Source organism: Chinchilla lanigera, unplaced genomic scaffold (genome assembly GCF_000276665.1).
Source record: "Chinchilla lanigera isolate Chin_1 unplaced genomic scaffold, ChiLan1.0 scaffold00011, whole genome shotgun sequence".
Taxonomy (NCBI): Eukaryota; Metazoa; Chordata; class Mammalia; order Rodentia; family Chinchillidae; genus Chinchilla; species Chinchilla lanigera.
Genome location: NW_004955412.1, coordinates 31,350,361 through 31,362,138, shown reverse-complemented (window position 1 = coordinate 31,362,138; position 11,778 = coordinate 31,350,361). Strand labels below are relative to the sequence as shown.

The 11,778-nt window shown below is 50.2% G+C and overlaps 1 protein-coding gene across 1 annotated transcript in view; it reads right to left on the bottom strand.

Moving 5' to 3' along the window:
- Positions 1-1,233: 1,233 nt before the first annotated feature.
- Adamts15 (ADAM metallopeptidase with thrombospondin type 1 motif, 15) overlaps positions 1,234-11,778 on the bottom strand; it is a 24,147-nt gene continuing 13,602 nt past the window's right edge. The window contains exons 5-8 of the mRNA XM_005378569.2: positions 7,876-8,053; positions 6,584-6,765; positions 6,306-6,481; positions 1,234-4,701 (exon numbers count right to left, since the gene is read on the bottom strand). Coding sequence (XP_005378626.1) covers positions 3,927-4,701; positions 6,306-6,481; positions 6,584-6,765; positions 7,876-8,053 — 1,311 coding nt within the window. The 3' untranslated portion in view covers positions 1,234-3,926. The remainder of the gene's footprint in view (positions 4,702-6,305; positions 6,482-6,583; positions 6,766-7,875; positions 8,054-11,778) is intronic.

Here is an 11,778-nt window from a genome sequence, read left to right as displayed (position 1 = left end):
GCCTTAGCCTGAGTTCATCTAATCCTCCAGGCCTGGCTGCCTGGGGGACAAGCATCCTCTGCTGCTGCTTTTATTTTTCATCCCCAACCAGCCCACTTGACCTTTTCCCTAGAAAGGTTTTCCTGGCAATTGCTACAATGGAAACAAGAGGGACAACAAAAATAACAGCCCCAAGGATATAAGCACATTATTGGCAATTTCACAGAGCTCTTACTGTCACCTTAGGCATCAACCCAAGCCACTCCATGTCCCTTGCAGGCCTCCAGGCAACTTGGAGGGCCACACAGGTTCTTCTGTGTCTTCCAGAACTTTTCACCGAGTCCTGAAGTTTTGTCCAAACTCCCCTCTCTGGCCTCTTCACATACATGCCTCAAGGGGTGGCTCTTCCAGCTCCTGAGAAATCACTCACCCCACAGCCTTGCTGTACCAGAAAGTCAGAAAGAGAAACATATCCATCTCTGGACCTCAAACCAAAGCCAGATAATTAGCCAGAAAGGTCCAAACCAAACTGTGCTTGGAAACCGGACTGCTAAGGATGAGCCTGCCTTAAAGGAACATTATATCTACCTTTCTCACTTTGCAAATAGGAAGTGAGGTTCCAAGACAGGACCTTAGATCTGAGCCAACACAAGTTTCCAGATGTTTTTAAAACGTGTCACAACCCTCTTTGTGCCCGTACGTTTGCTAAAATTCCCAGACCAACACAGAACTAGGAAGAGGCAAACATTCTCCAGCCAGGATGAAACTTAGAAAACAGGTTTCCTCTTACCATAAGCAGCTGGGAACCCTGCATGATGGACCCTTCTGGCCTCTTCTCATGCCTCAGCGCTTCACAAGTAGAACCCAAAGGCCCTTCCAAAAGCTCACAGTCTGGGCTTGTTGCTCCTTTGTTAAATGACCTGTCCCCTTTTAATAGGGCTGCTTTTTCATCCTTTAGTCTCAGGTTAATTGTCTCATTCTACCCACAGACCCTCTGATGTGGACTCTCTCTCTTACCATCAATTGGCCTCTTCCTTGTACTGAATACTCTCTCTGGACTCTCTCTTTGCTGCCCACCTGAGCTCTGCACCCCCTCTCCTGCCCCCACTCACTTGGGAGCTGCGTAGGACCAGGGCTGTACCTGTCATAATTGCTGCTCTCTCCATAGCACCAGCACTATGGCTGGCACAAAGGCAGATAGTCCATAAACACAGGGCATATGTGCCCAGATGAGATCCAGTCACAGAGGCAGGACACAAGTTTTAAATACTTCCAACTTTATTAGGAGCAGGCTGCCATCACCCTGCAGCCCGCTCCAATGTATACACAGTATACACGCCCAGCCAGGACCCAGGTCATCCCATCCTTCTGCAGTGCCTGGAATGCAAAAGAAGCAAGTACAGCACAGGGCTCTATCAGTGACAGTGTCTAGTGTCCTCAGGAGCTGACTCCCAGGCTGCGGGGAATCCAGCCCCTCACACTGTCCTTGGCTCCTCCAACCTTCTCTCCAGTATCGACAGTATTTGGGTGAGGCTCCTCCAATCAGTGCACACAACAGGTAAAGGAGGCTAGGGAAGCATGAGCCCAAGGCCTCAATGGCCTACACCCCACTAAAGAAATTGCCGGAGGCTCCACAAGGCTCCTCTTCTCCCGTAGGCATGAGATGCCACCTTCACTTCTTATGCGATCACCCGTACCCTGTGCCTCGAGTCTCATCTCCTCTCAGCTCTGGGAAGCCTGGCTGGACTGAGGAAATGTTCAAAGATAAGACAAACTTCCCAAATTGTCTTGGTCATGGTTTTGGTTTCTTGGTTTGGGGGAGGAGGGGTTCTGTTGTTGTTTTAAGAAAAGGCAAGAAGGGAGGGGCCAAAAGAGAAAGGAGCAAGGAGAATTGGATTGCATCAGGAACTAGAGTGGTTAGCCCTCCTCAAAAACACCCTCGGCTAGGGAACTGGTCATAGAATTCACTCCACACAGCCTCCACCAGACCCTCTCCTCGCCTGGGAGAAAATGCACTGATCAGAGACTGGGAAGTCTCCCCTTCTGCCTGCACCCTGGGGTCCTTTTGTCTTGAGTCTCCTTGCTCTGTCCTTCAAGAATGTCTGCAGCCCTGCTCCAGGGAGCCAAAGGCCCTCCACCCCCTGCTAGAGCTCGGTCTACATTCTCCAGCCTAGGATTAGACCAGTGTCAAAATACCATAGACCAGAGGCTGGCTGGCTGGCTCCTTGTTTTGTGGATTTTGAGTATAAAGGAAACCACAGGAAAGAACTGAAACCCTCTCCCCAGGGAAGACTTATGCTTTGATCTAATCTCATTTAAATTCTTCAGTGAGCTCCTGGACTCCGCCTGTATTGAAAAGCAGAACATCCCCTTTCTACACTAGGGCATCTGCACCTTCAAGAAATACCCTGCTTGGCCAAAGGATCTCTATCCCCATGTTATCTCCCCACTTGGAGCTATAGAAAATGCCTGGGTTTTTTCCCCCTGCCTCGTCAACTAAACAGAAAGGTCTCCAGCAGTTCCTTCTAGCAGCTTTGAAGGCCTCTGGGTCAGGTTATGACTCTTGTTGCCTCCCTAACAGATCACAGAGAACCCAAAGAGAGAGACCCCGTCTCCATCTTCATGTCTGGAGTCCTGGGGATTGCCCTGAACCACACACTCATCTCTCTGGCTGGCTAGATTGTTCTATGAAGATGACAGTTGGGCATGGTGGGAGCACCAGGACACCTCTGTCCCTAGGGACAGGGTGGGTTCCCAGAGAGCATAATCTGAGGTAGCAAACAGACAACCCAATTCCCAACTGGAGAAATGATGTGACATGCCCACTGCACACAGCAGGAGCCGTCCAGAGGAAGGAAGCCCAACCTGCAGCCAGAGAGATGCTCAGCACCCAGCCCTTCTGGGCAAGTCCGCTCCCCTCCCGGTGGGCACAAGCCTGTGGTCACTCAGAAGATTCTCTGAGGCAATACAGAGCCTGTGGCGTCAGCCTTACTTATGTGTCCCTCCCAAGAGGAAAAAGCCAGCAGGACTGGAGCTTCCTCCTCCCGGTCCCAGGGTGATAGTCTCCAGGGCCTGGCCCAGAGCTCAGGACCCACCAACCCAGCCCCACAGCCAGAAGCACCCTCAGGCTTTCCCCTCATGCTCCGTGCTTCAGCCACCTGATAAGCACCAGCATCTTTTAGTAATGGACAGCTGCCTCTAGACAAAGAGGGAAGACTCCAGGGGACTTTCTCCTCTTTCCATGAAGCCTCTGAGGACACCAGCGGCAGCCCCGCCCCTAATCTAATGCCCTGGAGGGTGGTGACAGAGAGAGGCTCACTTTGCCAGGGTGGGCCCAGGTGGAAGATGAGAAACCTCGGGACTCCCTGTCCTCATCCACATCTTCCCCAGCGGAGGAACCCAGGCTCCAGTTGTCAGCAACCTCACTCTCCCCGGCTTCCAGCCACCACCACACAGTCTTCACTGATCAACCTGTGTCAGTCAGGAAAGAAAGGGGTCTGAAAGCACCATGAAACCCTGCCTTGTTCAGAGACGGCTCAGTGCCCCTGGGGCCACTTGAGGGTGCCAAGCTGCTGGGCCATGGCTCTTCCAGCAGCATATGACCCCTCTGATAGAGGCTGAGGTCCCTGAAGTTCTCCCTGGGAGAAGCCCAACCTCTAGGTCACTTGGAAACTGGGCCTCAGCACCTTCTGTCCAGCACCCACACCTTGCAGCCTCTCCCCGAAACTGGGCCCCCGAGGAGCGGGGCATGAGGTAGACTGTGCGTTAGTTAGCATCCCATGCCCAGTCCAGGGAGGAAAGAACCACTCGTCCCAATCCATGGTCCTTGTCCTGGATGTGAGTGGCATGGTGGCACAGGCCACTTGTCGCCATTCTATGCTCCAGCTGGCCAGAGCACTGGCACAACAGTGGGGTGAAGAATGAGGGAAAGAAAGGGACAGTCCCACTCAGCAGGGCCTCAAGATGCAGAAGTCCAGCTCCTGGGGTTTGCGGCGCAGGTTGCACTGGTCCCGGGCCAGCAGCCGGTTTCCATGACCCACACACTTGAGTGGACGCCTCTTAAATCCCCGGCCACAGGTCTTGGAGCAGGGTGACCAGGTCCCAAGCTCCCAGGTCGGGCAGGGTTCACCGCAGGCTCGCATCTCCACTGGCCGATGGGCTACATCGCAGGCAGAGGCCCTGTGTTGCCCCGACGAGCCCCGACAGTCCACTGCTCGCTTCTGCAGGCCACTGCCACAGCTAGCAGAGCAAGGTCCCCAGCTGCCTGCCACCCAGCGTGCAGGAGGCCTCTCATCCGGCTGCTCCACTTGATTGGAGAGGCGGAGCACACTGTTGTGCAGCACAGAGGGCGTGCGGGGCTCCTTGGGAAGGGAGGACTTGTCCTCCCAAGGCTCTTTGGGCAGATAGAAAGAGTAACGGACCCGTGGCGGGGTCATCTTCCCCACAGAGAGGACCTCCACAGTCAGGGGCTCCTGGATGGGCCGGGAAGCCTGCAGGCTCTCCACCGCTGTGCCCGTGCCACTATACCGCAGCAGGCTGCCCTTCACCACCAGGTCCCGCTCCACGGCCGACACCACAAAGTGCCCGTTGAGCAGGTACTTGCCTTGGCTGTTCTTCACGGCCAGGTAGTTGTCATCCCCAATCAGCCCCTTGTAGCCACGCTGGCGGATGTCGATGCTAGAGGCACCAACAGGGAGGGCAACCACGAAATTGTAGCCATGCCTGAGGTAGCAAACAGGGATTGTACATTAGACAGATGCCTGGACCTAGGAACCTTACTTCCCTTTAAAGTCACAACTGATTCCCTTTTGCAAGCCCCAGGCAACAGAGTACAAAGAATAACTAGGCTGTCCTGGGCCCAGTGGAAGCACACAAAGTGAATGCTGGTACCTTAGCTTGTTGTTAAACCACCTACACCTGAATACGCTGGTTATAGAGCCTCATGATCATTTACTTTCATTAATTTATCTTTTAGTAAATGCCAGTGAGATAGTAAAGACACAAGTTTTGGAGTCCGTGAAAGATCTATGTCCCCTGCTTTGCTATTGATCTTGAGAAATCTTGATAAATCTCAATTTCTCTGAGCCTCTATTTCCTCACCTACAAAATGGAGCTCATAGTTGCATGTATCTCATTCAACTGTAAGGAAGATTAAAGAAGCTGTAGCCTATAAAGCATGTGGCCAAGTACCCAGCACACGGAGGACTCAGAATGTATCAGCCATGGTGGTGGGGGCAGGGAGGAAGGAAGTCTTCCACGCCCAAGTCCAAGCCTGCAGCTTGATGCATTGAGAACCCAGCATCCTGGAGGCCAGGGCTAGAGATCCAGCCCTGGCTCAGGCACCGACTCCCTGGTGACTTTCAGCAAATCAGTTTCTCTTGGTTTGGGCATCCTTCTCTGCACAGTGAATGGGTTAAGCCAGGTGACTTCTACAGCTCCTGACAGCCTGTCCATTGAACCAGTGGAGCAAGTGTAATGCCCACATAGCTACCCTGTCGCAAGTTCCCGACAAGGACAGCTTTGAACACCTCTGCCTGCAGCACCCACAGAGAGAGCTGTGTGTCCACCCTGTACATTGCCCTCCAAAAGAGTCAGCAGAGGGTGTCACATCAAGAGGGGACAATCTGACTCCTAAGGGGACAGTCATCCAGTCTTCCATCATCAGCTCCTAAACCCCCTCATTTTTATACTCCCTGCTCCCAACAGAGACCTCTGGTACCCCGCCTGTCTCTCCCTCAGGACTTTGAAAGGAGAGTGTTGCTGATCTCACAAAGGTCCAGCGGGGAAGAGTACACATATTCTGGGAAGCAGAGGCTTCTTCAGTCCCAGTCATTTGCTTGCTATCCCTCAACTGTTTAGTGCCATTCATGTGAAGTATATTAATATTATACTCACTTTACAAATGAAGATGTCTAAAAATCTACAGATTGAGTAACTTGCCCAAGGTTATGCAGAAAATGAGGACCTGAGATTTGAATGCAGGTCAGTCCTACTCTAAATCACTAGACAGATCCTAATAACACTGCCCTCTCCCTGACTATCACCTCCTGATAAGGTGTGTTCTCAACTGTCTATCCTTGCAGGATGGACCCATGGATGAATGGATGAATGGGTGGATGATTGGATCAGCTGGATGGGTGGGTGGGCTGGTGGGTGAGTGGGTGAATATCAGCCTGAGAAGAGTATAAACAGCCTCCACAAAAAGTATATGCCAGGATCCGACATTCACCCCAATCTAATACAAGCTTCCAATGCCTAGAGGGAATTCTAGCCACTTGCCTCCCATCTTGCTCCCACCTGCTGTACCCTCCCACTCCCAGACTCACATGGGCTTGGTAAAGAGTCCCGTCACCCTCTTGCAGCTCTTATTATCTCCACCACACACCCCACACTTGTCAAACTTCTTCTTGGAGCCCAAGTTGCCATCGCAGCCAGCCTTGATGCACTTTCCTTGGACACAGACTGAGGTGGAATCAGGAGAACACAGTGTACCATCCACCACCTGCAGCACCCCAGGGAGGGAGAGGAGGAAGAGGAGAACGGCTCAGCTGACGCTCCCTGAAGACATGGTCCCTGCTCTGATCTCTGACCCCAGCTCTCTTACCTTGGGTGCCAGCACATAGAAGTAACCAGTGCCATTGGCCCGACAGATGAGCTTGCACTTGTCCCGGGGAGACACACCTGAGTACTTGGGTACCCACGCCACAGCGAGAGTGAGCCTGTTGGTGCTGTGGTTGTAGCCATTGAAAGCTTCACACTGCTCTTCCCGGAAGCTCTTGCCTGAGACTGGGAAGGGAGGAAGAACAGGCAGGAAACTAAAGGGAAGTACAAAAGAAAGCATCCCCCCAGAGGTGCCCAGCACCTGAGATCTAAACAGCTCTTCCCCTCAGCAGTGTGATGCCACAGCCTCCCCCCTCAAAAGGACGGAAGAGGCTGAAACCAAAAATGTAGCTCATAGATAATAATGCAGCCCCTGAGCAATGCGCCACCTTCTCCCTCTTCACAGATGTGCTAGACATGTTTTGGATAATGAAATCCAAAACATGCAATCAACTAAAACTTTTTTCACCATTGTGTTATTAATGCATCAAGTAAACTACATAGATTTACCAAAAATGCCAATTATTTTGTTCTGCAAAGGTCAGTATATTTTGAAATATACTTGTGATATATGTGGTTCTGTTAATGTATTAAATGATAAGATTCAATAATAAGTTTAGTAACAACTGTAATTCTGAAGTAGATGATCATAGGTGGCATTCTGGGGATTCTTCAGCTGAAATATCCTATGAATATTTCATAGGCTATCCTATCCTATGAAAAGATCCATGATTTCTGTTGGTGACAAAGTGACAAGTGTTTCTACTAAGGTTGTAGCTTGCTGCTTAAATGAAGAAAATATTAAATTTTAAATGGAGGGCCAGGGATGTAGCCCAGTGGCACAAGTGCCTGCCTGGCAAGCACAAGGTCCTGAGTGCAATCCCCAGCACAAAAAAAATTTTTTTAAATGGAAAGGATAGTTTTTTTAAAAGCCAAATTTCTAATTGAAGGAAAAACTGTTTTATATACAGAAACACTAACAAAATAGAGATGCAGTCTTTTCCCCATCAAGTTCATGGGTCCTGTATTCCTGCTTAGAAGATGGGTTTGTCAGAGATCCTAGTGTCTCATCCCCTTGAACTACTTGGCCTGCTAGCCTAAGTACCTGGAAGAAAACATCCTTGCTTACAGGGGAGTAGACCAAAGGATAACCTCCTGAAGAATCTGCACCCTGCACTTCCGGCTCTGTCTTGGAGGGTGGAATCTTGACTGCAATCCTTCTGTGGCCCTGGCTTATGTGGAAGGTCTTTAGGGTCACCTCCCCAAAGCCCAGGCCTTGTGACCCTCCCGCCTCACCTGAGGTGGGGCAGGGCTCCAGGTTGCAAGACCGGTACTTCACCCTCACCCCCTCACAGTACTTGCCACCGTTGGCGGGGGTGGGGCTGCTGCACTGCCTCCGGGCCAGCTGGACGCCCCCGCCACAGGTGCGGGAGCAGGGACCATAGGGCTCCCACTTGGCCCAGGAGCCATCCACCTGCAAAGAAGAGCTTGTTATATTACTGCAGGGCTCCAGGTGCCACTGCCAGCCCCTTAGTCTATAGAAAAGCTTACTGGTATAGCCTCCAAGTTCCCATCCTGCCCCAGTGGAATAACATTTACTTTATGTCATGAGAAAAAAATGATAAGCCAATGATCTATATGCACAGGGCCCACACAACACCTCAAGCAACTAATTAGCGAACATCAACTGCTCTCAGTAAAAATGAAATCACTCAGAAGAGAGAACCCTCCGTGGGCTACAGAGTGAGGCAGACCAGTTTTACAGTCACAAGGATGGGTCTGAGTTGGTGGCCAAACTTTCCTGGGTTTCATACGCTTCACCTGCAAAAATGAGACTGGTACTACTCAGGTCTGAGTTTGGTAGAAGTTTTAAATAAACTGCTATATATGAAAACTCCTAGCACCAGGCCTGTCTCTATGCAGGAGCTCAAAGAGTCCCCTTTCCTACTTATTGTTAGTGCATCTACAAAAGTCTAACCTTCCATGGGTCCAGCCAACACCCTTGCCAGGAAACAATGTTGCCATCTGTAAGTGTTCTGTGATTCAGACTTTTTTCCAAATTAAACTGACCTTTACCTTATTCAGGTGCTGCATTTGAGAAAGTTTCACTATAAGCAGTGCTAAGTTTGTAATAAGACACACAGGTGAAAGACTATTGAGCAATCCTAAAACTCTATTTGGCTTTGGAGTAAATTATGCAGAAGGATGTTTGTTTGTTGGTTGGTTGATTGGCTGGTTGTTTTGAAAGGGTAGGAAGGGAATAGAAAATTTATAGTCTGTCATTGTCTGTTTGTCTGTCTCTCTCTCTCTCTCTCTCTCTCTCTCTCTCTGAGACAGGGTCTCATTATGTAGTGCAGGCTAGCCTTGAACTCACTATGCAGCCCAGGCTGCCTCAGACTCACAGCGATCCTCCTGGTGCAGCCTCCCAAGTGCTGGCATTACAGACCTGTACCACCACACCCAGCTTGCATTGTTTCTTTTACAATGGTAGCAAAATGGGTTTCATGCTCTGAACACACATCAGTTGGGCAACAGAGGAAGAAACCCTGTTGTACAACTCTAGAACTCAAACTATCATAGATCATCCATTCAGTCATTCACCCACATGGACCTAATTGGGAGCTGACTGTATGAAATAGGAATACTTTGACTGTGTACATATCCAGCATAGTCAGCCGGACAGCTGTTTCCTGTGAACCCATCACAAGCTGAAGCTGCTCTCTCAAAGTCAGCAAGGACCAGCTGAAGAATGAAGGAGTCTATGCTGAGGTCTTATGATCCCCATTTTTCCTTCTGTGCCTAACACAGTCGCTGCAGCACAGTCACTGCACAATGTTGTTTGTTTTCTTCCCACCCATCTGTACAGAAATATTCACTGTGCTCCTTCATTCACTCACCAAATGTTTACTGAGTTCCTACTACATGCTTCACACCATGTACAGCAAGCTCCCACCCCCAACAGCCCAGGTGGGAAGAGAAACAGTAAAAGTAATCCAGTGTGTGTAGCACACTGGACAGGGTTAAAAGCAAGTGAGTGTGAGGGCAATTGAGGTGGTGGGCAATTGTGGTGGATCTCAGTGAGGTGGTTCTACATCAGCAGGCATCAGGTAGGCTTTATTATACACTCAAAGGAAGTACAGATGTGAACCAGGCAGACATTGGAGAAAGAGCATTCCAGAGGCAGCAATGCACAGGCCCTGAGGGACACACCTGGAATGCACCAGCATCACAGGAGCAGAGCAAGCAAGAGGAGAGAAACAGATAAAGGCAGAGGCTCGTAGGCTGGTTCCAAGCCAGATGTAGAACACCTGATGGGTTCCCAGCAAGAAACAGCATAGCCTAATTCAAAACTTAGAAGGATCCTCTGGTTGCCATATTGGGGATTGGCTTTGAGGAGTAAAGACCAAAGGCAGGAAGGCCAGTTGCGAGCAAATGCCATAATCTGGAGGAAGGGATGGTGGCTGGGGGACAAGCAGAAGAAGCAGTGAGGAATGGGGCTCTGGGTCTTAGACAGGGTAAATGGGAAATTGAGCTACAGGGTGTGAGGTAACCGGAGGAAAAGGAATGTAGCAGGAGCAGCTGGAAGGAGGAGTTGCCAGAACTGCCTTCAGGCATGTGACCAGGAGCTCAGTCTTACACCTGCTGTGTTTAAGACGCCTACCGGGGGTCTGCACAGCTCTGCCAAGATTCAACCAGACAAACACGCCTGTAGTTCAAGAGAGAGGCACAGGCTGGAGACACAAATTTGAGGGTTTTCACCATGTAGATGGTATTAAAAGCTTCATTCTAGATGAATCACCTGAAAGGCTGAGTGTGGACTGTGAGGAGGGGAAGGACTGGGCCCTGGAGTGCACCAACCTGTTGAAAATGAGAGTAGGGGAGGGAAAAAGCAAAGGAGTTTGAGGGGCAGCCAGGAAGGGAGGAGGAGAACACACAAGACCATGGGGACTGTCCTGAGCCATGAGGCTGTGCTCTCAAGGGACAGAGGGATGGGCTGCGGCAGCTCAGGCCAACAGAAAAATGGGAACCAACTACCAAACGGCCTGCATAGGAGCTCTTAGGAGGAAGGGTGAGAGTGAAGTCCTGATTTGAATGAGCTCCAGAGAAAAACCCGAAGAAAGCAGAGAGCATGCTTACACAACTCTTTCAAGGAACTGTGCTATAAAGTGAGTCAGAGAAACAGACAGCATATTTGGAAAGGCCGTAGGACCCCACAAGATGTTTCATTTAAGGCTAAAGAAATCATGACAGGTTTGTATCCTAATAGGAATTATTTAACTCCAGAGAGAAGAAAACTGATACTGCAGAAGAGAAAGGAGGCTTCATAAATTAGCTCCATGGGAGTGAGATGTTATACAAGAATGAGGCTGATCCCTCCTCACTCCAGCTTTCTGTCCAATCACATGATCTCTCCCCCTTGAATGTACTGTTACCATGGTGCCACCTGCCATGAGGTGACACAGCCAGGGAGGCCCTCATTAGAACCTGTATCATATTTGGATTTTCAGCTGCCAAAACTGTGAGCAAAATAAACCTCTTTTTGTTATATGTACCCAACCTGCAGAAGTTTGCTATAGCAATGGAAAATGGACTAAGACACCAGTGACAGTGAAAATGAGAACAAGGAGTTGATAACAAGAGAAAAGAGAGGAAAGTGTGAGTTCCCAGGTTCGGGAGGCTGGGAGACTCTTGGCCAGCATCATGGGCCCACCTGAGTGTCCAGGTTGTGAAGCTGAGGCCAGAGAGCATGACTGGGTAATTTTTTCCAGCCACACTCACTCATGCAGGGATACCTGAGGGGTGACTTGGCTGGACTCAACCAAGGGATGGCTAATCCAGATGATATGACAGAGAAAGACAGGGTGAGGCGTCCAGAGTGTATGTGACAAGTGACTCTTGGCTCTATTAGGAGGAAGAGAGGGCATGAGATGGGAAGATGGAAAGTCAACTATATCGATGGACCACAGGCCCAGAAGGCACTGAAGAACTGTTCAAATCCAAAACCCAAGGGTGTGAGCTGGGAAGATGGGATGTTCATGGTCAGAGTGAGTGCTGAATGTGAGATCCCTGGGGCTTCTGCGATGTTTAAGACAAGCCTTGTGGGGGCTGGGGATTTAGCTCAGCGGCAAAAGCGCCTGCCTGGCAAGCGCGAGGTCGTGAGTTCAGTTCCTGGTACCGGAGAAAAAACCAAAAACAAAA